The sequence below is a fragment of the Gopherus flavomarginatus genome, chromosome 21, assembly GCF_025201925.1.
Source record: "Gopherus flavomarginatus isolate rGopFla2 chromosome 21, rGopFla2.mat.asm, whole genome shotgun sequence".
NCBI lineage: Eukaryota > Metazoa > Chordata > Testudines > Testudinidae > Gopherus > Gopherus flavomarginatus.
Window position 1 is genome coordinate 11,124,536 of NC_066637.1, and position 24,346 is coordinate 11,148,881.

A 24,346-nucleotide genomic window follows, 5' to 3' on the forward strand; every position below is an offset into this window, starting at 1 on the left:
CCCACTCAACAATTCCCCTGTCCCTGTGTGTCCTCCTTGCCTTCCTTCCCCCTGTAGCTCCGTACCCCTGCCCATTTGCCCCTGCACTTTCCTCCCCCCTGTGACCCTGTGCCTCCACTCCCATTCAGCCCATGCCCCAGTCTGTCCTCCACTAGCCCTTATGAGCACCATAGCTTCTGTCTCCTGACCTGGCTCGCTGCAAAGAAGGCTCTGAAGGCTCCTTCTCTTCTCTAGCTGGCTGAGAGAAGCTGTTGTGATTTATCGCATAAGTGCCCACTAGTGGGCAAAAGGCAAAACTGCAGCAAGATTCCAGCTGAAGCTTTTTTCTGCACAAAAAATTAAAAATATGCATGCCTAATTAATTATGTGCATGTGCAGTAGCGCAGAATTCCCCCAGGAGTATAGCCTGCCTGCTTGAGCAGAGCTAGCATGTATCTGTCTACCCAGGTTGGGAGGCACACTCCAGCTTCAGTGCAGACATAACCTGTCAGGGAATGGTTATGGAACATGGTTAAGATGATCATTGGAACCATGCCCCTAACTGGATTAGGGAACAGCCTTGTTGTAACCAGATTCCCTAACACAATTTGATGATATTTGTATATCTTTATCCAAGAGACCCAGTACAGTTCTTTCTGGGTTCCAGTGGTCACTCCTGTATTTTGTAAAACAAATATTTGATTTTTATTCCAGAAGGAAAAATTTGATAATGTGTGATTGGGCCCTTGTAATTGGATGTTGTTACTTCTTGGTTAATCATTTCCTCCCTTCTTCCTTTCTCCTTTGCAGTCTCAGTGGCTCCTGCTGTTTTGCCTATCACAGTATTAAAATTTACCGTCACAGGCACAAAATCTGTCTTGCCCAGAAAATACTATTCCACTGTATATAATCACTATTCACTCCAAGTCAATGGGTCAATAGAGTACTGCAAGGCTGGGCTATCAAGCTGTTAAAGGAAGCTCTAGACCCTTTCTTCTTGGCAATAATCTCTCTTGTATTTTTATATTTTTATACATGATTTCTACCTGTGGAGAGTTTGCTAGATCAAGTCCCTAATCTTGTTGTGGTTTTACCATTGTTGATCAGCTGCAGTTTGTGTCTGTATGTTCCACTAGCTCTGTGACCAAGTCCATGTTGTTTGCATTGCTAGAATTTTTTAGACTACAATGTAGGTTCTTGGCACTGACCAGAAAAACTTTTGAAGTGCTCACGTGTTTGGAATATTTAATTGTTTGTACAAGTGAATTTTCATGTACAGACATCAAGTTGATCTGTCGTTAACGCTATATTTGGATGTGTCGAAGATTCATGCCAGATGCTCTTCTCAAAATGTAACAAAAAAGGTGATCTCATGGGCTGAACTTCATTGCCTGAAGCGTAAAGGAACTGGATTGAGGTTGTAGTTCTAGGTTTGCTACTCTTTTTATGTTTAAACATTGCTGTTTCTTTTGAAATAACTAACGTAAATGGACAGAACAAACTTCATATTTTGTTTCCTTCTGTGGACATATTAGTATTGGAGATGTGAGCGGGTTTCAGGGTGCCCAGGGCTGTGGCTTCACCTATGTCTTATTGGTTCCCATTCTGAAGTGTATAAGTAATGTACTTCTGTTTTTACAGATCTTTATCCCTATCTTACAAGGCCTGGCTCTTGCTTCCAAAGAGTGCTCCCTTGATAGTGACAATTTTAAATATCCCCTTATGGTAAGGACTATTCCATTTTAGCAGCTCTTGCTTTAAGATACCCAGTATTTGATGCAGATCTGTTCAAAGTAACTTTAATTAACCCTGTTTGGCTTGCTTCAAATGACTTATTGAACATTGACCTCATGTTGGAAATGTAAAGTGTTATGAGGTGAGTAACAAAGAGTAATGACCAGGTGGAATCTGTGGCGCTCATAATGTCTCAGGCTTAATGTACAGCAGACTTTATGCAACAGTCTATTCAAATGTATACATCCTGGTGATGTAGATGAGAGATGTGGTCTCGCTGATTAGTGCACATGTTACGTGTTTTTAAAAACTAAATAAATCCCATAATTGTTTTTAAAAACCCTAAATGATCAGAAATGGAAAAAAAAATCTACTTTCCACTATTTACTTCTTTTTGGTTTTTGTATTGCTCTCTATCTAGCCAATTGATGTCCATTATTCAATAAATAAAATGATTCAAACCTATGGCTATCTACTGCAGGGAATTCATGGCAGTCTGACCACTGAAAAGTGACTTTAAAAAAGCACTTTATTTTACTCCATAGATCAACACCCAGTGTCTCTTTGAGACAGAACTGCTGATTTATTGACACAACTAAACTTTTATTCCTGTAGGCAACATTGCCAAGCCAAGTACAGATACAAGACAGCAAGCAGGATTCTCCTGTATCCCATTTATTGCAGATAAAATCAGATTGCAGGATCTCTTACTGATAATTTTTGAACCAGAAAGAGGACTGCTTCAGATCTAGGTTGAGTTTGCAGTTCTGCGAATTAGCTTAAACCACTTTGGGACTTTACAAACTAAGCACATTTGATGTCACTGATCCACATTTTTAAAAAAAGCTTTCTCTGCTTGTTCTGTGTTCCCCAATTTTCAAGCTACCCCAACCTTAAATAATTTCAACCCCTTGGAAATTCAGCTGTCAGCTTCAGCATAGGTTAACTCTTGCTGGAGTCTCTTCTGCAGAGCCTTGAAGTGGCAAAAGGTGGAATTAGTAGTTAACTTGATACACCGGAATAGAAGTATGAGAACATATAATACAAGAAGTGGAGCATGTAAAAGCTTATGTTATTTTTGCGTTTTCAAAATCCTGCTTTATAGCCTCTATTTCCTTCTCCTCTGTAGTTTAGCTTGAGTTAGACACTGTAGATAGGATTCTTTGTTTCAGGCCTCAGCATTCATCTGATGATGTTCCACTTAGGGTCGGAAGACAAAGGCCTTAGTGTGTATAGGACAATAGCCCTGTTTATTACTCTTACTGACTCTTGTATGGCAGTTTAGGAGTTGAGCAACGGGATCATTATGTATTGAACAAGCAAATAACTTGCCCAGCTAATTTTTTAAAATAAATGTGATATTTGGCTTTCTGAGACAGTTGCAAGGTGTGCATCAGCATATTTAGATCCTGTTCCCTTTGTAGACAATTAATGTTTTACTATTGACTTAACTGGAGCAGGATCTGGTCTTTTAAACATTCTAGCGTGTTTATCTTTTCACTGGTAGTCAAGGTGGTCTGGGAAATGCATCTGAATAAACTGTCTTTGTTTTTTGTTGGTTTTTTTTTTTTACAGGCATTAGGTGAATTGTGTGAAATCAAGTTTGGGAAAACGCACCCTATATGCAGTTTGGTAAGTGTCCGCACACCTAAATGTAACAATTTCTGCTACATAATACTTAACATCTACATAACATTTTTGTTTTCAAAACACTCTGGAAACATTAGTTATTCTCTCACCACCCTTAAAAGTTAGGTAGGTGGTATTCCTGTTTTACAGTTAGGAAACTGAGGCACAAATAAGTGTCTTGCTCCAAAGCCACAGAAAAAGTCAGTGGCTTCCAGGATTGGAGGCCATGAATTCATGGTTTCCATTGTCATGCCCAATCTGTTAGGCCTACCTCATCTCTAATTTGCATGCAGTTCTTGCTGATGGCATAGTTTGTTCTTTATATTCTTTGGCAATACCAATGTAGTTGAGAATTGCATGCATTAGATGATGAACCATCCAGATTTCTTCGATAAGTTACTTGGGCCAGTGACTCTTGTTATGTGGTTGTGTAGCATCTTGCACAATTGGGCCCTCATCCTCATTGGGGGCTCTGGAGAGCTATGGTATTATTTAATAGTAAGCAGTAACTAAGATCTGTCCAAGGAAGAACAACATCAATAAATTGAGTTGCCTCTCCTTGAGAAGAGAAATAACTGAAGTTCAGAGAGACCTAAAACAAGGATTGCTTGCACTACAGACTTCACCATTTTGCTATCAGTGTGATGGGATGATGAAGAATCAACAGAGACAAATGCAGATAGAAAAACAGTGTTAATGATTTGGCTGCCCTGTCAATGTCTTCCTGTTGCTTTGTTTTGGTAGGTTGTTTCTTTGCCCTTGTGGTTGCCTAAACCTGTAAGCCCAGGTGCAGGACGAGAGTTGCAAAGACTCTCTTACCTTGGAGCTTTCTTCAGTCTCTCTGTCTTTGCTGAAGATGATGTAAGTACTATCCTAGCTGCAGTCTCTCATCTGGAAAAGAATCCAAAAGATGTGTTTGTACTCCTTGCAAATTTTTTTTCTTTCAGATTAAAGTAGTTGAAAAATATTTCTCAGGGCCTGCCATTACTCTTGAAAACACGCGGGTTGTTAGCCAGTCATTGCAGCATTACCTGGAATCTGCAAGAGTAAGTAGCCTGATATTTAATTGCTGCCAGAGGATTTTTTATTTGTTTTTAAATTTTTGGTTTCCATAACTTGAATGAAGAGTGTTTTACAAAATATAGACTATCCACTAAACAATAAAGTAGTTAAGAAGAGGGTGAGCAAAAACCTAGCAAGAAGAGTTTGACCAGAGAGCCACAACACTAGGAGATCTTTCTGTAAGCCCCCTACCCAAACCCAAGGAATATCGGTACGGTTACCACCAGCTATTGATTATTCACAAATGTCTCTCTATGTTCAGTTCTTGTGGGTGGATGAGTAAAGAAGACCTGGTACATTTCCACAGTGATTGTGTTGCAATGATTTTTAAGCTATAATCTTTTGTAGGTAACATTCTTCTGTAAATAAATATTTTGCATACTTGGGATAGCTGTGTTCTTTACAAGAAGACTACAACAGAATAGTAGATTCTGTATAGTACTTGGAACATGCACATGTGTCTCCGTGCTGCTGTTTTCATGATCTTGCTGTTCAGTGACATAATTTTCACTTTATATTTCAGCAAGAGCTGTTTAAGATTCTACATAGTATTTTGCTGAACGGTGAAACTCGAGAGGCAGCTCTCAGTTACATGGCAGCTGTTGTTGATGCCAACATGAAGAAGGCACAGATGCAGGTAAAGACTGAACTCTCTTCTTCATTCACAGATTTAGTTAGCACAAATAGTTCTAAGTGGCTGAGATGGTGGTAGTTTTAGCAGAAGACAACAGACATTCTAGGGCCTGAAGCAACCAGGAATTCCATCTAGGCCATTCTTTCAATATTATTTTTCTGTACATTCTTCTTTTTTGAAATGAATCTATTTTGCTCTGTTTGCTTACTCCTCTCTGAGTACTGAACTATCTACATTTGTTAGAACACAACCCTCTTTGGCTGAAGTTTGTGTCTTTTTACTGATATGTGCTCTTCCTGGCAGCTTCCACCAATTGGCTGCAATAAAAACTTGTTTTCTTCCTCAGTTAACGAATTGCCAAGCACTCACTCAAATTTACAAGAGCCACAAATAATGTAAGTCCTAGTGAGAATTGACAAAATTTCACTGAAGCAACAGCGCTGATTTTTTTTTTTTTTTTGCCACTGGTTAGTTGATTTTTGCCTTGCTATAACCTGATTGTGAATCCTAAAAGTGTGTGGTTTGAGGCATCAGTGTCTTGAAGTCCCCATTTTCCATCGATGCAAACATTTTGAAACTATCTGCAGAGCTGTATTATTCAAGGTGAAACAAAGAACTACTGGAAATGTTGCTTGTACGGTAAAATTTAAGAACTGAAGCTTAGTTACTTTATGAATCTTTCCTGTTCCTGGCTGTCCCTATGCTAAATTTTTTTAAGAAGCCTCTTTGAGACCCTTTTCCCCTCTTTTTCTCTCCCCTAAGTATGTGCGTTTAGTAGTCATAAAAATGACTTGTGGTTGACACACACAGGGCAGGGAAATGCTGTTAACAGTTACAGCTGCTCATATTCTAGTTAGCCTTAGAGGTCCTGGTCCTTCTTTTATTTGTCGTTTTAATCATGCATTGTGTATTAGCGATGGATGCTTGAGTCCCAGGCCTGCCAACTGCAATAGTCTGTTGCCTGCTGCTTTCTTCTAAGCTGGCATATTCTAGCATTCACTTTCTCTCCCTTGTCTTGCAGACTGATGATCGGATGGTGTCTACGGACGGTTTTATGCTCAACTTCCTTTGGGTGCTACAGCAGCTTAGCACGAAGATCAAGCTAGAAACGGTTGATCCCACCTATATATTCCATCCCAGGTGTCGCATCACTGTCCCAATGGATGAAACAAGAGTAAAAGCAACAATGGAGGATGTTACAGGCTGGATGGCTGAGCTTTGTGAGTAAAGAGCATGCATTGTTTACCTTTTGTCTCTACCCTTTTGTTCTGGTATTAGGGATATCACAAAACATTCAGTACCGTAAATGTTTTGCTTGGGACTGTCTGTTGCTTTTATGGCTTGTTTTAAGACTGCAGAGAAGTGTGAGTTATTCGAAGTCTGAGTATTAATTCATGTAGCTTTTTTTGTTACTCTCCTTCATCCTGTGTTGTTCTTTTTTTGTAGATAGGGATCAGTCTCCATGTTCTGAACCGAAATTCCCAACAGAGTGCTTCTTCCTAACCCTGCATGCCCATCACCTCTCCATCCTGCCAAGCTGCCGCCGCTACATCCGTAGACTGCGGGCCATCAGGGAGCTCAACAGGTTAGAAGTTGTGTTCGTTACCTAGCATGTGTTCTACAGTTTTCCCTGCCACCTTGACGAGTAGGTGCTTTCCTATATATGATTATGGCTCTTGCAGATTTGATGGAAATTAAAACTACAACTTAAGTAAATCCATGCTATGGCATATTGGGGAGTTTTATTGACTGGTCAGTCTGTTGCTTTGATAGCTCTTGCAGAATATTTTGTATCTGCAGGTTCTGGTTCTGCTGATGTGTACAGTGGCATCCATTGTGACTTCAAACAATAGTGAGAGGAAAGGATGCTGTTTCTATATAGGATCTCAAACTCTAGGGGTAGTCCTAGAGAGCACTGGATAGTTCTTGAAAGCATCCTAGCGGGTACAAAGTTGCAATGTTTTGATAGTTTAAACTTTGTTGAATAGTCAGTGGTATGATTGGGGATGTTGGTGCTTTAAACCTTTTGCATTGCTGTGGAGATGCATACACATATATCTCTGACATGCAGGTCATTGTAGTGGTTGCTTGACAAGCAGCATTTCCTCTTCCATGTCTGTGATGTAGTGTATCCCCCTGCAGAACAGATGTTTATCTGTTCCTTGTGGCTACTATGGTCTTGGTAGATATCAAATTATCTCCTTCATTATATAAGAGCTTTCATAGTGAATTCTAAGGTAGCTGCATATATAATTCAACTACTGGTTTGTCATTTTTAAAAAATTGCTTAAGCTCTGATGCTGACATGAAGATGCTGTTGTTTTCCCTTCTTGACATGAATTCAAATAAACTTTTTATAGCTGCTGGATTGCTAAACCTCAAGGAACTTACTCAGTTAAAATAAATAAAAGCAGGTTGCACAGCATCAGTGTTTTCCACTGTTTATAATTGTATTCACTTAGTAAAAGTCCCTTGACATTAAAATGGCAGGTTTGTTGGAGGATTTTAGAACTTTATTTACAATATAGACATACAAAAGGCTAGGAAAGCTGTTGATATGTGTGTGTGAACAGTCAACACATGTTTTACACAAATATTTTCAAATAAACCAGAGCCTGGATTTTAAAAAGGAATCACTCCTTTTTCCTTATTTGGAATGTAGTGTTGTCAATCATGAGTTATTTCCGTGCATGCTCAGCGCTTACCAGGAAACGCTTAGCCCTCTGTAAACTCAGGCCATATATTTTGATGTCACTAATGAAAGAATTAAGGTCAGATAATGATCTGCAGCAGATCAAGGCTGAGGAGACTGGTTTACATCCAGGTGTGGTAAGAAATAGAATCATAATAATGTAGTATATAAAATCTAAAATACATTAAGATTAATACCCACATAGACAAAACATTACATTAATCAGCTGCTGCTTTTTAAATGAATTAGGTCCAAATGATGAGACTTGAATAGCTTTGTTTGGATGGTTGTGTGACATAGTCATTGCACTTAACTTTTATCCTGTGTTAGGTCTAGGCTGACTGTGACCATGGTGAAGGGGGCAAAATTCAATCTTTGTTATAATGATGGGCCTTGCACTGAAGGGAAGAGCATGAGCAGCTTTCCCATTGCTTGTGCTCTTTCCCCACAGGCGTGAATTGTAATGGGGGTTGTGCGTGGGGACAGGGGCTGCCAAGAGAAATCTTTTCTAGAAGGAGGTTGAGAGAGAGGTGCTGGGAGTGCATTTGTATCTGTCCTACAAAGGAGAGGAAGGTATTTTGAACCGTTCCTGATACCAGCCTTCCCATCTTCCCCTAGTAGCTTCTGCTTTTCATCTCTCTGCTCTTAGTTTGGGGGGGGTGAATGAGATATGGCCTTTGCTTGCCTGCCTGTTATGTTCTGGATCAGGCTACCTCTAACACAGGGTTACTATTCTTAATGACATTATTTTAATTCTGCTTTTTATAGAGATTGTGAATTTGGTACAAAGCGAAGTATTAGACGTGATTAAAGTGATGAATGTGTCTGTAGGGGAAATTCTTTCCCCGCTGTCCCAGAATTTGCTGTAATTTTTCTTTGCTTAAACAATCGTGAAACTAGTGTACTTAGTGTATCCCTGCATTTGGCCTTCAAGATTTTTGTTTTTCCTTTCAAAAGATGCAAGAGTAACTTGCTGTCCTGGTGATGAGTTTTTGTAATCTCATTTCTTTTTCTTTCCAAATTTCTTTCCTTTGTAATTTGAAATCAGGTAGTGTAAATATTGTACCTGCTGTCATCATATGTCCCCTTTACTGTCATCCCTACTGATTTCATGTGGTTTACAGGACTGTGGAAGATCTGAAAAACAATGAAAGTCAATGGAAAGAGTCTCCTCTGGCTACCAGACATCGAGAAATGCTGAAACGCTGTAAAACACAACTTAAGGTTTGTTACTAGTTAGGATGACAACTAAATGGCCCTGTCAACCTGTGTGTGTGTGGTGGTCGTAGTGGTGATAGTTCTTTTTCAATGGAAGAGGTTTGAAAATATGTCTTAGGTATATAGGAGGATCGTTTTCAATATATTACACTCTTGTATACCTGTTGACTTAAGAACACTATATAATATGCACAGTACAATACAGGATGAAAATGCTTAGTACTTAGAGCAATTTTAAATGTAAAAGCAGTTTACAAAAATCAATTCATGCAACACCCTTCTGAGGAATGATGGTGTTGCTGTTTCCATTTCTCGGGTTGATAAATAACAGCACAGAGAGTGAGTGACTTCTCAAGGGCTCATATGATTTCTGTTTAAACTGGGTATAGAAATCCAGAGCTCCTGACTCTCAGTCCTAAACTCTTTCCGAAGTGGATGCACTGGAATCCTTCATTAGGAATTTCAATACCCTGTTTAATTGTTCTAACTGTAAATTGATGGGAATATTCGACTCTGTACTATCTAGATGGCTTTTTCTGACTATTTCTCAGCTCATCTAGCTTCTTAACTCTCCTGTTCTTACTGTTGGAATATTTGCTCCTTAACTACAAGTTAGTGAAGGTTTTCTCCTTGTGGATCCAGTTGAGTTGTATTCCTCTGTCTTTGTTGATATATTGTCCTGTTCTCTGGGCAATGAAAAAATATTTTGTATGGAGGGAGGGGCACAACTGTCTTAATTATTGGAAGTGTTGAGTGGAGTGGATAGATTTGACCTTCATACTGTGTTTCTTGTATCTTGCTCTTGATTAGCCTTTTGTGTGCATCTTCTCCTCCTCCTCCTGCAGAAACTGGTGCGGTGCAAAGCTTGTGCAGATGCTGGCTTGCTAGATGAGAACTTTCTTAGGAGGTGTCTGAATTTTTATGGTATGGTGATTCAGCTGTTGCTTCGAATCCTCGACCCTGCCTACCCCAAGTGAGTTTCAGGGCTGGGTGTATAAATCACTATCTGAAATTTCTGATACCAGCTGTGTCTACCTCAACATGACCACCTACTGGGACTCCTAAATTTGTGATCGGTTCTTGTCAGTGAATGACAGTTTTTAGACTGTAAGTCTGATTTATGTAGTAATTTCAGTTACAGCTGTAAAAACCTGAGTTATGTTTTGCTAATTGGAAGAGCTGAGATTTGAAGTTTTAAAATCCAATATTTATGAGAATATCTGTAAGGGCCATTTGGAAATTGAGTAGTAGAATGCAGAAGATATTATTTAACCTGGTATTCTGCTGTCCTCCTTTTAACCCTGTCACTGTCTTTTCTATTCCACAGCATAGTACTGCCTTTAAATCCTGATGTCCCGAAGATGTTTGCAGCACTGCCCGAGTTTTATGTGGAAGATGTTGCTGAATTTTTATTTTTTATTGTACAGTAAGTGAAGTCAGTTTGAGGCAAACTATTATGCTTCCCAATCCTACATCACAGACAGTGTTCTTGTAATTGGCTATGGGCTCCCTTCTCTACAACTGAAAACCAGTTAGAACCCTGAGCTAAGTCAGTTCCAGTTCCAGCGCAAAAAGATCAGTGCTTTCTCTGGAGGGAAAAAAGGCAGAAAAAGAAGTGGGAGGGGAAGCAAACTGGTGAATATCAGTTGCCTAGACCTTACAGGCCCCCCTGTGTGCATGTCTGAGAGGGTAGATCCAGGGTTTGGTTTAGCTGTGCTTTTCCCCCCTGTCTCTGGTCTTTTCCTCCTTGGGTTTTTATCTAATCTTTCATTTCTCTAATTTTTTTCTTGCTTTTGTGAGTCTCTGTCCCTTTTTCCAGCTCACTAGAAGGCTGCATGTTGCCTGGGCAGATGGGCTAAGCATCTGTTGGGGACTCATACGGCTAGGCTGGTTTGCCGTTGCACGAAGCTGTTTATCGTGAGAGCCCACGGGAGAAGCTTGTGGCAGTTGCTGTTGCATGCAGCCCTCTATGTGTTAGCTGTTTTTGTTGCTGACTGCATTCGGAGTCATTGCAGAAAGAGGAATGGGGCTGTGGACATGGCTTTCAAAGAGCCAATTTCTGCTTTACCCACAGGCGTGGAGCATTTTTGCAGAGGAGATTGCCTTACTCCGGGTCTGCCCCAATCTCCTTTGCTGCCCAAGTGTCTCTTAGAAGTAGGGGGTTCACCAGTGACATTACCCTCCAGAATGAGAAATGTTTTCCTAGACTATTATAAATTGAATGTAGTATCATGTGTTGTTAAAAAGGCAATTTCTCTTAGATATTGTAATAAGGTCTGAGGTATTAACCATCTCTAGAGCAGTATTAAAGATAAGAAATGACCCATTAATAAACAAACATTGACTTTAATTTGTAGATTTGCCAGAATCACATTAACTTCTAAGATTTACCTCATTAAAGCCGAATATGGCTGTTCCCTCAGACTTGTGGGTCCACTGGTGTTCATAGAATTCAGGCGATCTCAGTCCTCTTTCAACCCTACAGTGCTTCAAACAGAGGCAGCAGTTGTCCCTGCATGCCTAGGAGACAGCAAGCATTAAAGTAACACTTCAAAGTAGTGTTGACTCCATATGAAATACAACAATTGATTGTGGTTGTGCTTCAAAGGTGATCCCAGGAAACTATTACTGGCAAGAGCGCCTAATGTAGCTGAATCAGAGTTAGGTTTCCATAATGACTTAATGCTTTGCTGGGGCTAACAGGTAGTCTGACCTGAGTTGCCTAGGACAATATGCAGTTGAATCCTTTACAAGTTGTGTGTTCTCCTCCTCCCTTCCCCCTATCTTCAGATACTCTCCTCAGGTGCTTTATGAGCCCTGCACTCAGGACATTGTGATGTTCCTTGTTGTGATGCTGTGCAACCAGAACTACATCCGAAACCCGTATCTGGTAGCAAAGCTGGTGGAGGTGATGTTCATGACAAACCCAGCAGTTCAGCCACGGACCCAGAAGTTCTTTGAAATGATTGAGAATCATCCTCTCTCCACTAAATTGTTAGTCCCCTCACTGATGAAGTTTTATACAGGTAAGATATTGTGTTTGCAGGGTTATTCGTCAACAGAGTGAATGGTGAAAACTTTTTGTAAAGCAAGAGGTTCTGTCAGTCTGCTTAGGCTCTAAAAAAAAAAAATCAGTCCGTCGTTTGGAACATCTTTAGGTGATGCCTTGTCATGTGCTGCTTTTATTGTAGCCTGACTCTAGCAGTGCTGCAGTGGCATTTTGATTCCAAAGCAGGAAAGCCTTTTTTTTTTTTTTTTTGTGATGGCCCGGAGGTGCTTGGAGCTAAAAAAATGTTTGTGCATGAGTTGTAAATACCCTGATAGCCACATAAACCTTGGACAGCTCTTGAGGGCTCTGCACCTGGGAAGTCATCAGTGCCCTTCAATCCACCCTGATGTCCCATCTCTCCTAGCTGCCTTTTGGTTCTCAAACATACATCCCAAGGATCCAATAAGTCTAGGTGGCCTTTCAGCTATCTCAGCTTCAGATCTATCATGATCTGCCACCTTTATTGCACTGTGGAGCACAGAGACATAGAACATATCGGGGCTGAATTGAATAGAGCAGGAAAGGAATCATATAGTCCTACAAACAAATGATATTTTTCTTTTCCTAAAATAAAATAAAAATAAAAACAAAGAAAAAGACTACACTAATACAATATGCGGATATTTTAAATGCACGAAAATTAATTCATTTGAGTGTTCTGGCTTCCTCTTTTTTTCCAGTTCTTTTTCCTTGCTTAATTTCATTATCTGGCTACATCCTTCTGCCACATTCTGTTTTATGTTAATGTGACCTTAACTTTTGTATGGTGCCATTTACTCTGGGATGGTCACTACAGAAGAATAAGTGTATAGTATAATCTCCAAGCAGTTCAAGTTATCTCTCTAATAAGCATTTATTGACTACACTGCACGTTTTCAGCCCCTAATAACCATATTATTTTCCCTGAAAAACATCAACCAATCTAAACAAAAAAACCCAAGTAAATTAGTAAAATCTAAAAAATCAAAACCAAAAGCAGACCCCAAAAAGGGAGAAGACCGATATACCCCATGAGGTGAGCTAGAGATTTCATTATTACTGTTGATTTTACATGGATAGTGGTCAGATGCTGTGGTGATGAGCAGAAATATTAAACCCTGAGAGACATGGATACTACACATTTGAAAAGGGTCTACAGTTGATGTAGAAACAACTCAATTTCCTGATTTTTTTTTTTTTTGGGGGGTGGGGTGGGGGAAGGGGAGGGTGATTAAAATACTCAACATAATGTTGAGGTAGCAGATTTTTTTTTTGTCTTCAGTAATCCAGTTTTTTTATGGGCCTCTATATTCACTTTAATTATTTATCTTTAGCACCTCACATATTGGAGAGCCCAAACAATGCAGGTTTTTTTAAACATGGAATAATAGTGGTATGTAAGGTATTCTGCATCATGAGGCATGCTTTCCTTTGAAAGGAAGGTTGAGTCTGAGACATAAAGTGAGCAATGCCCCTTAAAATGGGGACCAAGATGGAGTTTTACATATGTCAGAGTGGTAGCTGTGTTAGTCTGGATCAGCAAAAACAGCAAGGCATCTGATGAAGTGGGTTCTAGCCCACAAAAGCTTATGCCTAAATAAATTTGTTAGTCTCTAAGGTGCCACAAGAATTCCTCATTGTTCTTACAGATGTGATTTTTTTTGCAGCTTTCAACTGTACCTAATCAGTTAGATTGGGGATGGGGTGGGAAGTGTGGTACGTGGATGCCTAGTAATTAGCACAGCATACTGGAGAGAAATTTTGATGATGGGGTTCTAGTTTTACTACTGGGGTCTTCTATTTTCTTCTCAGATGTTGAGCACACTGGAGCCACCAGCGAGTTCTATGACAAATTTACAATCCGCTACCATATCAGCACCATTTTCAAAAGCCTTTGGCAGAACATAGCACATCATGGCACCTTCATGGAAGAGTTCAAGTGAGTAAAATGTTGTAAATGCCAGAGATAACTGCTCAGACACTCGCCTTGGATTTCTGTAGTGTGGAGACCACTGGAGTAAGGATCTGAGGCTGATCCCTCCAACTAAGATATGTAGCTGAAGAGCCAGACTACTCAAAGATATTTAGCTTCAGAACATGAAAAAAATGTACACGACCCAGAGCTGCAAGAAGAAAACTCCCCCAAGTGTTGATTTTCCAATGTGCCTCCCTATGCTGCTGTGCATACTGCTTGCTTCTCTGTTGTGTTGGAGGGCACATCTGCGCACTCCCCATTCCTTGGTCATGTTATGCCACAAATACCGTGGAAAATGCACTTCCTTTAGTCTTTGTTAGTTGCTACCTTGTGCTTCTTGTGAGTTTTTCCTGAGCTCACACTGGTGATCCCAGTTGAGAACCACTGTGTGTTTTTTTTCTGAGGATATTTTTTTGTTTCCAGTTAAATTATAGAATATCAGGGTTGGAAGGGACCTCAGGAGGTATCTAGTCCAACCCCCTGCTCAAAGCAGAACCAGTCCCCAAATTGTTAAATGGCCCCCTCAAGGATTGAACTCTCAACCCTGGGTTTAGCAGGCCCATGCTCAAACCACAGAGCTATCCCTCCCCCTACAGTTGTTAATGTCTGTCATTGTGTTATACTCCAAATGTGCAGAGACAGGGCTTATCCATTTCATCTTTTTAGTCCCCCTGATGGAGTTTATTTGGGCCTCTCATGTGAGTTCTTAGATAACTGACAATTTTTCTGTCACTGGCCAACAAGAACTGCTTTATCCATTGAAAAAGGATTTTCCCTCTTCCTGTTTTACTCTTGTTTGGGCTCTCTTTTGCTCTTACTTGGCTATTACTATCAGGAAGGGGAGGATACCTCTTTTGATCAGTCCCAGCTTACATGATTAGACCTTTCCATTATAGCCATTCTAAAAACAGAGGAATGTAGGGTGCCTCTGGACTCTGATTCACCTGGCCTGTGGAGTGGGGGAATTAATTATTCAAACCGTGGTATGAAGAAGGAATGTTGGTAGTGCTCCAGATTGAGAGCAATGCTCCTGTTGTACTGTGCAGCAATAAATGCGTTCCAATGTTTTCCAGCTCTGGGAAGCAGTTTGTTCGCTATATCAACATGCTGATAAATGATACAACTTTCTTGCTGGATGAAAGTCTGGAGTCCCTAAAACGGATCCATGAAGTTCAAGAGGAGATGAAGAACAAAGAACAGTGGGACCTGCTGCCTAGGGTGAGCATGGTGTTTGTTTGTTTTTTTCCCCACAGTGCCCCTTCCTTTCTTATGGTAAGATTTCTTTGGCTAAGGGTAGCAGAGCAGCCCCTAGAGGTAGCATTGCTTGCTGCTACCATAGGCAGGGTCACTTTGGAAACTGCTTCCTGAAAGAGAATCCAGGCTGCAGAGCTATGTCAGGGCTGGCACTGGGGGGGAGGGGAGGGTATATGAGTCTTTTAAGAAATTGTGTATTTAGAATGCTAAACGGAGAAACTGAGGCTTATAATCCTTTTTCAAAGGAAGTTCTGGAAGATGCCCACCAGCTGAGTTCACTTCAGAAAACTGTCCCAGTAAAGACCTTTTTTTCTCCTAACGTACTGAGCTCGAAGCAGGCTTTGGGATGGAAAGGAAGAGAATAAATTCCAGGATTCAGTGTCGTTATACAATAATTGTATGCATTCACCCACCGATGTCAGATATTGTTATACTGAGGTTACTGATTTCACAAATCTAAAATAAAAAACATAGATGGAAAGGGAAGATCCATTTTGGAGAGTTCTTTTCAGATGAGAACATTCTAAAGTCTGTATTTTCCCTACAGCGTTACTTCCTCCTTTTGATACAGATAAGCATTAGCTATCCTAAAACTTTCATACAACAAGAATGTGGACAGCTGGCTCAGATTGAGCACATGTGTGCAAATCTTGGAAGTGGATAATCCTTACAATGCAAACAGTGGTGGCAAAAAATAGAGCATTAAAGAGCAATGTAAAGTAGGCAGCTGGATTATTCTCTTCTTAAATAGTCTTGGATAAACTTAAAATATACCGGGATAGTAAATGACTGTATGCAGTTGTCCTGGGATTCACTTACAATACAGCTATGGAAATACTGTGCATGGTTGTAATATTCGGTGCTTAGGTGGCTGCATGTGTATGTGTGAAGGAGAAAATTTAAGTTTCACTTTGTAGTTGTAATGGATTATCTAGCTGCAGACATGTTGATGTCTGTGATGTTTGTCACAGGGGGAAGAATACGAATTACTGTAGTGTGTTAAGAGTTAGAGATCAAAATGACCTTTTAGATTAGAGTCCAGTCCATTGACAAGTGCAGGATGTAATCCCGATAGAAGATTTATTAAACTGACAACTGCATTTGGCTGTAGTCAGCAACACTGTCTTCTTTTCATATTGCAGCAATATCTGTAAAATACGAATAATGCTATGCAAAGGGACTGTAAAGAGTGCTGCTTTAGTATGTAAATATTACAAGGATAATGTAAAAGCTGAGGGTCTGGAAATGAACACCATTTCTTGGTCATCTCTTGTGCTATTTTTATAACATTTGTATTGATTAAAAACAGTTTGTCTTTGTTTCAAGCTAGAAGTGGCTCCAATACAGCACCCTGTAGGGAATTAACATTTAGAACTTTCTCAGGGTTTTGGATCAGCAGAGGCTGATCCAACCCTTGGCAGGAGTGGGAATAGCCCCCTGGCTGATGAAGGTCTCAAAGTTCAACCCTTACTGTTCCTCACTTTAAACCTAACTTTCCTTCTGGATGTCACTTATTTAGTATCGTTCTCACATTTGTTGCTGTCACCTAGTGGAACTCCCTGTACAAGGAACATCTATATTCCATGTTGATAATTGGAGTCCTACTGACTGGGTGTATGATTGTAAATAACATTCTTCCATACAACCTGTATGGAATTAGAGTTGGAACAGTTCAGTTTATGACCGCCAGTCCATCCTCCAGCTAGCGCAGAATGGTTCTCTGTATTGTATTCTCCAACACTTTTGTCTAGTTTTAATAGAAGATTCGGAGATCATTAATAGGTTGTGACATATAGGTCATGAGTCATGTTTCAAATCTAGAGAAACTTTACCTTTCAGATGACAAACAGCATGACCTTGACACCTGACAGTCCTGTAGGAGCTTGCTGCTAATTGTGCAGAGCTGAAAGTTGTGCAATAACTCATCCACATGACTCTCTCTGATTTACTTTTGAAAGATGCGTGGATCTCTGAGAGCCCTTACCTCTTTCCCATAGAAGTAATTAAGAAAAAAAGATTCAAAGTGCACTTCTGGGTCAACAGTGACACTCTAAAAAATCACCTTCACAGCTTCTGCTTCATGTGTTCAGTCAGAATCAGGTTTGTTCTTCTGAAGCCTTTATGACCGTTTACTCCTGTTAGAATGGCAGAGCCATTACTAGGTAAAGGAGTGAACTGACACATCTATAGAATTGTTCCAATTTTAGAAGCTTTATTACCTGTGTTAATGAACAAGCCAAAAAGAACCCAACTTGACTCTCCGCTCCAACATTGACTCTGCAGTGCTGGTATTTGGGATGAGGGAGAAACCCAACCTACTGTTTCAATTGTATGTTGAGCAAATTGGATATGGAATCAGTGAGACACACTCACTTGGGACCCTACCACGGTATCATTTGTACAATCATTTTTTGGAGTGATACAGCACTTTACAGCCTTGCTATTATGCACTTTTATACCCTTCCACCACACCACACCAGACTTGTCTAGGATATGCTACTGAAGGGGAGCTGTACCTTGAATAAAAGAGCAGCATCTTAGTACAACTTCAACCACAGTCTGTAACTCTGCTCCCTGCCAAAAGGATGTTAGATCGTGTCTGTTTAGCTATTGAGTAGGGAGTTATAAGGACTTGTAATTGTGGCATGTTTATTTTCTAGGACCAGCAACAGGCTCGGCAGTCTCAGCTTGCTCAGGATGAGCGTGTGTCTCGCTCGTATCTTGCCCTGGCAACAGAAACTGTTGATATGTTCCATATCCTTACCAAGCAGGTTCAGAAGCCTTTCCTCAGACCTGTAAGTATAAACTGTTCTACTCTAGTGTTCCTCATTGCCTGCCTGGTTTTCAGCTTCTTTAATATGCAGGTTGGCTCTTTTTTACTGGATAAAATCCTGGAGATAAGCTGTAATGTTATCCACAGTGCACTGAAATCTAATTCTAAGCATATGTATTATAGGTAACAATGATTTGGTGCTATAAAATGCCTTTCCTTAGTCCCTGAGATGTTAATAGTGCTTTTAGACATGTCACAGTTTCCCTGTGTGTCTGGATTATAACAAGCATGTTGCAATGATGCCAACATTGGATGGTAAGAAGGGCATTCTAGGATCTGTTTGTGGAGACTGTTTGTGTCCTTCCAGCCTGAGAAAAGTGACCGTGATTGTTGGAATCTGAAGAGGGACCTAGGTATGTCATGTTTTCATCTTGTCACCGACAGAAGAAACACCTCCTGGAATTATATTACTTAAACTTTTTTAAATATGTGTTTTTGGGCAGATATTCAGTATAAGTTGCATTGTTTTCTACTTCATATGATGAATACTTGAGTTTGGATATAAGCGTAACTGCTTGGAGATAGGAGTGAGGAAAGGCTCACCGTGTGAAACTTATGAAATCAGTGGCAGTCTTCTTGAAGAGAAATCAGTGTCTAATTCCTGAGCCAAATGCATGTGGCCCTTAAGGTGGTGTCCCTTCCCCAGTGCCGCCTCGTTTTCATTTGTACTTTGTTTTGGCCTTCTAGGAACTTGGACCACGATTGGCTGCTATGCTGAACTTTAACCTTCAGCAGTTGTGTGGCCCCAAGTGCCGTGACCTGAAAGTTGAAAACCCTGAAAAATATGGGTTTGAACCAAAGAAGCTGTTGGACCAACTGACTGATATTTACCTGCAGTTAGATTGTGCTCGCTTTGCTAAAGCAATTGCTGATGACCAGGTGAGCTCCAGAAAGGGAGGTGGGTATGGTGGTGGTGTGGGCAGACAAAACTGGCAGAGCTTTGCAGAATCACTCCTGGAAGAGCTTGCCCACTATCTGTGTGTGTTGCCAACCAACCTCTTTCAGATGCATCTTTTCAGTTTACTTTCCATGATTAATCTCTGCTTGGGCACTCTCTTCTCCTCTGAGACAGGTATGTTTATAAAGTGCTTTGCAAACCTATAGTGCTGTATAAAAAATATGTAGTCATTCATAGACTATATGTAGCACTTTATATATGCAGATCATTTTACAAATATTAACCGTTACCTGCTTAGCTTCCCCTGTGAGGTAGAAATAGTAGTATTGTGATCACTTTAGAGGGGAAACCAAGGCACAAGAGTGATTATGATCATGCCTGAGGCCACACAGATTGTCTCTGGCAGAACTGGGATTGTGATCTAAGGGCCTCTTCTCACAAACCTAGGCTCATTCCTCTAGCAATAATCATTAGAGTGACACTTCTATATAAAATACTGTCCTTTGTGTGTGTGATCGATCATATAGGTAAACTATGGCTCATCTGTAACCTTAGTCCATCCCCCTCCCTCAGCTAGGCTGAGAAATACAGGAAAAAAACAGCATAAATAGAGAAAAGTAAATTGGATTTTTCCATTCTGATGATCTCACATGGTGTCAATAATGTAGGTAAAAAGATGCCCTTTGTTAGCTACCTAACTTTTTTAAACTGACAGTGTCCCTTTAACACTATTCCAGTTCCCACACCAATGTGCTTTATTTTAGTTTGTCCCCATTGAGTTGTCCCTAGTACAAATCAGTTAATGTTGGATAACACAAAGCGACTTCTCATTTAAAAAAAAAAATGGGGGGGGGGGTGACCTAGTGTCTTGGCAATGACAGGAAGGATAATCAAAGAAAATCCATGATGCTGTAATAGCGATTGGGTAAAAAGTACATTCTAAAATGTTGCCTGTGTGTGGCAGAGATGTTCTAAAGCATTTTGATGGATATCTGATTTGCAAATCCTAGCACGTAGAAGAAATTTGAAGAGCTTTGCCAGCCCCCAGGCACAGTGCCATAGTTATGTTCTCTCCTCCAGGCTGGCATGGAGTTTGGGTGGGCACACTGTGTCCTGAGCATTGAATACAATGTTTCAGTGAGATCTGTAATACAGAGTAGAGAATTACCACTGTGTTTAGAACACTTTAAAATTCCCAAAGCAAACAGAAACTTGTCAAACCCTGTATGTTAAATCGTGTTTATTGCTTAGCTCAGTCTCATACTGTGTAATTTAATAGGTGTTTATTAAAAGAGGGCTTTTGAAACTATGAAAATAAACTTTTAAAGGCTTATTTCAAAGCCCAGCACTCTGAAGATACATCTAGGTGGCTTTATAGTCTCCAGAAAATAAGTAGTTTGCAAAAGTCCTTGTACATAGCTTTATTCTTAAGTTTTTATTAAACTGATGCCTAAGTCAGTTGAAGCTGTGAAGTATGCGTTCTGCCTGTGGCAGGTGTAGCTGCGCAGTTCTAGAAGCAGTGTGCTGCTGTTCCTGCAGTGTGATGCGTGGTGCATCGAACTGGCAGGCTCCCAGCAGGTACCAACTCCCTCACTGAGACTTCTTGCTCATCTTTGCAGCAGGATTTTTTTGCTGTTAAGGATCATACCTCTTCTGTCCCTTCCCAGAATTGTCTTCCACTTCGTCACAGATAAACAATACATCAGCCTATCTCCTATAGCAACTGCATGCCCATTTTTAGCTGGTAAATCTTTTTTTTTTTTTCCCCAATGCACGTGATTACCAGTATCCTGCTAGTGGGTGGGCTAGATACTCTGTGCTTTCATCCTTGTTTTCTAGATTTCCCCAGTGTCATACTGATTTCCACATCCCAACACTTGCATGGCATGTAACTATCCTTGGCAATAATTATAGCAGATGATAATTCAGAAAAGCCAAACTATAGGTGATGTTTCCACCAACATGTGCGAATTCATCTGTGTTGATATTGTGCCTTGTGGAAAAAGAGGGCTCTGTTCTAATCAGTTATCCCACTGTTGCAAGGCAGGATGGGAGATTTGGGCACACTGGTATTCCTCCTTACTGCATCACCTTATGCCATGATCATCTCACAAGCAAATCAAGGTTGGGATGAATCAGTTAATAGAAGAATACCTAAAAGAAATGATTGGGGGATAGTGGTGGTGATTCAATAGATGACACTCTTCCCTCTGAAAGAGGTGGTAGTGGAGCCTGTGTAGCTGAAGCTGCCATCCTTTTAAATGAAATATAAAATATACCACTTGTGTTCATAGTACGTGTCACAAAAGTAAGGGTGGTAACCCAGGTGTTCTGAGTAAACACCAACTCTGACAATTAAGTTCAGCCTCCATAAACTCCTCTACAACTCCAATTGGATCTAGTACTCTTCATTTCCTATCCTACATAGATAAACCGTGGTGCAGCAGCTGGACTGCATCCCAGAGGTGGCTACATTTCAGTGCTCAGTGAAGTGATTGCTATGTATCTCTTGCCTACCTCACATTAGTTTATTTTAACAAAGTGTTTTAAGATCCTTAGATGAAAGATGCTATAACTGAGCTAAGTTGTCACTAGTTCACATTTTCTCTTTATGTGGCTTGCTTGCAGAGGTCCTACAGCAAAGAGCTATTTGAGGAGGTTATTTCAAAGATGAGGAAGGCTGGAATCAAGTCCACAATAGCAATAGAAAAATTCAAACTGCTGGCAGAGAAAGTGGAGGAAATTGTTGCCAAGAATGCCCGTGCAGAAATCGATTATAGTGATGCTCCAGATGAATTCAGAGGCAGGTTGATTTTTTTTTAAATATTAACTTTTGGCGGGGGGGGGGAGGGTGCAGTTGCTTAAAGTACGTATAAGGTATGTATGATTTAGATGTGATTTCTAATGGAAACAGCCTACTGTTCTCTGTAGTCCTGAATCTTCCACCAATTCAGTGAAACAGTTCAGGTTTGCGTGAAAAGAGCAAAGTTGTTCAGGGACTGCATTATTCATACCTAGCCATGTGCTTAGACCAGCTTTGCAGACACAGGTCATAAAACAGTACAAGATCTCTGAGAGCATAGTGAAATGGTCACACTTCACTCTTCATTCTCCTTCCTAACTTTAAGTGAATGGCCAGCTCTGCATTCTAGGGCAGCCTTCATCCCAGCAATTCCCCATTTCCACCAGCAGTTGCCCACCTGTATGAGATCTAATCTGATGGTACCTTCACACCAATTCTGGATCAGTTGGCAGGAGACACCTAAGAGAGCTGCTTTTCCTCCCTTTGGGTTACCCTGTGTCACTTCAATAATGTATCTGGTCCTCGATGATACAGATTCTCCAGATCACTTCTGTGCTGTGAGGCATCAGGAAAGCACTTACTTTGTCTTCTGTTTTATTTAATTTATTTATATAAGCTTCATCTGCCTCTTCAGATCCACTCATGGACACTCTTATGACTGACCCTGTGAGGCTGCCATCTGGAACGATCATGGACAGATCAATCATCTTACGACACCTGCTGAACTCCTCCACTGACCCCTTCAATCGGCAGACACTGACAGAAAATATGCTAGAACCAGGTAGCTCTGCCTTTGTATTGATGGAGGCTTGTACCCTTGGGTATATCTCAGGCCTCTGAAGGGCAGTGTCATAGCCTGGATATAACAGCAGTCCTGTTCTGCCCTCCCCACTCTCAGCTTTGGCCCTGAGTCTCTCAGAAAAGTTCTGTTTTATTCTTTGCGGTCAGCCTTTGTATTCCCCCCTTCTTTACATGAATGAGTCCAGAGTTCCCACCATTTAGGCTAATGCATCTTATAATGGTAGGTAAATATTATATTCACTTCATAGATAGATAAAGTGAGGCAGAGAGAGATTAAGTGATTTGTCTGAAGTCACATGGCAAATTCATTCCCCGGGCAGAAAAGAGAGCTCTGGGGTTCCCTCTTCAGTCTCTGTCCTAACCAAAGGACAGCACTATTTGTCCCATAGAGGTTTCTCAGCTTAATGTTTCTATAACTTCACAAATTTCACATTAACCATTTAAATTTTTTTCTCTCTTCATTCCAAGTGCCAGAACTGAAAGAGCAAATCCAAGCCTGGATGAGAGACAAGCAGAACACTGACCATTAAAAACTCCCTTGCAGTGCACGCCAAGGCCAATGAGAAGAGCAGGGCATGGATTGATGTAGTGATGATGGTGCATATAATCCACTGGAAGCTGAAGACGGAATTAACTTTCAGGGTGCCCACCACCACCACTGACTTGTAGTAATGACCAGAAGCATGTTGACGAGAAGAAAAGCAGCTTAATTCTTGTACATATATTTAAGTGATAACAATGGTCAATAGCGTGAAGGACAAAATTAGGAAGTTTCTAATGTTACAAAACCAAGTCCTTCCATATGTCACAATTTGGGGGTTTTACAGCTGAATTATTTTAGCAAAAAATGAATGGATCAGGGCAGCATCCTTTCAACTTTATTTTTTACGGCCAGATATTAATTAATTTGATTGTGGTTAGAACCTTGGACACTTTGCTGCTAAAATAACATTTTTTTCCCTCTCCAACCCCCAACCTGCACTGCTGTTTTTTTTTTGGTAATGCAAACAAAAACAAAACTCCCCAGTGAAAATAGTCCTTTCCTTGCCCCCAGGAGAACATATTCTGTGAGATAATTGTGCCTGCAACAAAGTGTTAATCTTGGGATCGTATTTTTATATTATACATTTTCGCATATTTGTTTTTTAATTGGTGTTAGATGACACACAAGAATAATAATTTAAAAAATTTTTGACACACAGATTTTAAGTTGTTCTTTGAGATGTCCCATTTCTTTGTGTTGAATAGAGAAAATCTTGATGCTCTGGTATTTTTGAAAAGCCTTATGAGAGAACATGTTGAAACAGCTGCTACCAAGGAGGTGTTTGGGAATGCCAGGACTTCAGTGACTTAAAATAAAGAAATAAATAAATTCTTTTAAAGCCAGAGACATAGTATGCTAAGTGACAGTTCTGAGCCGTTACAGTTTGTCTCTGGAGAGTGGATCCTTTTATTCTTGGAGCCTGTAATTTGGGGTGGGGGTCATTTTTATGTTGCGTACCAGTTTGTATCCATGGCTTGGCCTTACCAAAGCAAAAAGGGTGCAGGAAATGTAGAATTACATTTTTAAAAAAAAACTAAAAACCAAAAAAACAAAAAAAAATTTTTGTATTACTGCCCCCTGCTTAAGATACTTGAATTTCCTTTTTAAAAAGGATTTGAAACCGCAGTGTTTTAAAATGAAGCCTGTAAAAAGAAAAAGTTGTTTCTTTTTGTTTTTCGCTGACAGTGTCCTCTGTTCAGTTCCTGACTCTTGAACTAAAATAAATGGTGATACACATTCGCAAGGAACCTTCTGTCTCCCCA

The 24,346-nt window shown here is 40.3% G+C and overlaps 1 protein-coding gene and 1 long non-coding RNA gene across 7 annotated transcripts in view; one reads left to right on the forward strand and one right to left on the reverse strand.

Moving 5' to 3' along the window:
* The window catches only part of UBE4B (ubiquitination factor E4B), a 62,807-nt gene extending 38,476 nt beyond the window's left edge, over nt 1-24,331 (forward strand). For all 5 annotated transcript variants that reach the window (XM_050931935.1, XM_050931936.1, XM_050931937.1 and 2 more), the window contains 18 exons: nt 1,621-1,704; nt 3,289-3,345; nt 4,087-4,203; nt 4,290-4,388; nt 4,928-5,041; nt 6,060-6,258; nt 6,485-6,623; nt 8,855-8,954; nt 9,794-9,921; nt 10,276-10,374; nt 11,739-11,974; nt 13,789-13,915; nt 15,025-15,169; nt 17,866-18,000; nt 18,726-18,917; nt 21,565-21,739; nt 22,374-22,520; nt 23,009-24,331. In XM_050931935.1, coding sequence (XP_050787892.1) covers nt 1,621-1,704; nt 3,289-3,345; nt 4,087-4,203; nt 4,290-4,388; nt 4,928-5,041; nt 6,060-6,258; nt 6,485-6,623; nt 8,855-8,954; nt 9,794-9,921; nt 10,276-10,374; nt 11,739-11,974; nt 13,789-13,915; nt 15,025-15,169; nt 17,866-18,000; nt 18,726-18,917; nt 21,565-21,739; nt 22,374-22,520; nt 23,009-23,070 — 2,355 coding nt within the window. In that variant the 3' untranslated portion in view covers nt 23,071-24,331. The remainder of the gene's footprint in view (nt 1-1,620; nt 1,705-3,288; nt 3,346-4,086; nt 4,204-4,289; nt 4,389-4,927; nt 5,042-6,059; nt 6,259-6,484; nt 6,624-8,854; nt 8,955-9,793; nt 9,922-10,275; nt 10,375-11,738; nt 11,975-13,788; nt 13,916-15,024; nt 15,170-17,865; nt 18,001-18,725; nt 18,918-21,564; nt 21,740-22,373; nt 22,521-23,008) is intronic.
* Nucleotides 7,530-24,346, reverse strand: part of LOC127038866 (uncharacterized) — a 29,417-nt gene continuing 12,600 nt past the window's right edge. For both annotated transcript variants that reach the window (XR_007770826.1, XR_007770823.1), the window contains exons 4-5: nt 11,340-11,468; nt 7,530-8,867 (exon numbers count right to left, since the gene is read on the reverse strand). This is a non-coding gene — a long non-coding RNA (uncharacterized LOC127038866). The remainder of the gene's footprint in view (nt 8,868-11,339; nt 11,469-24,346) is intronic.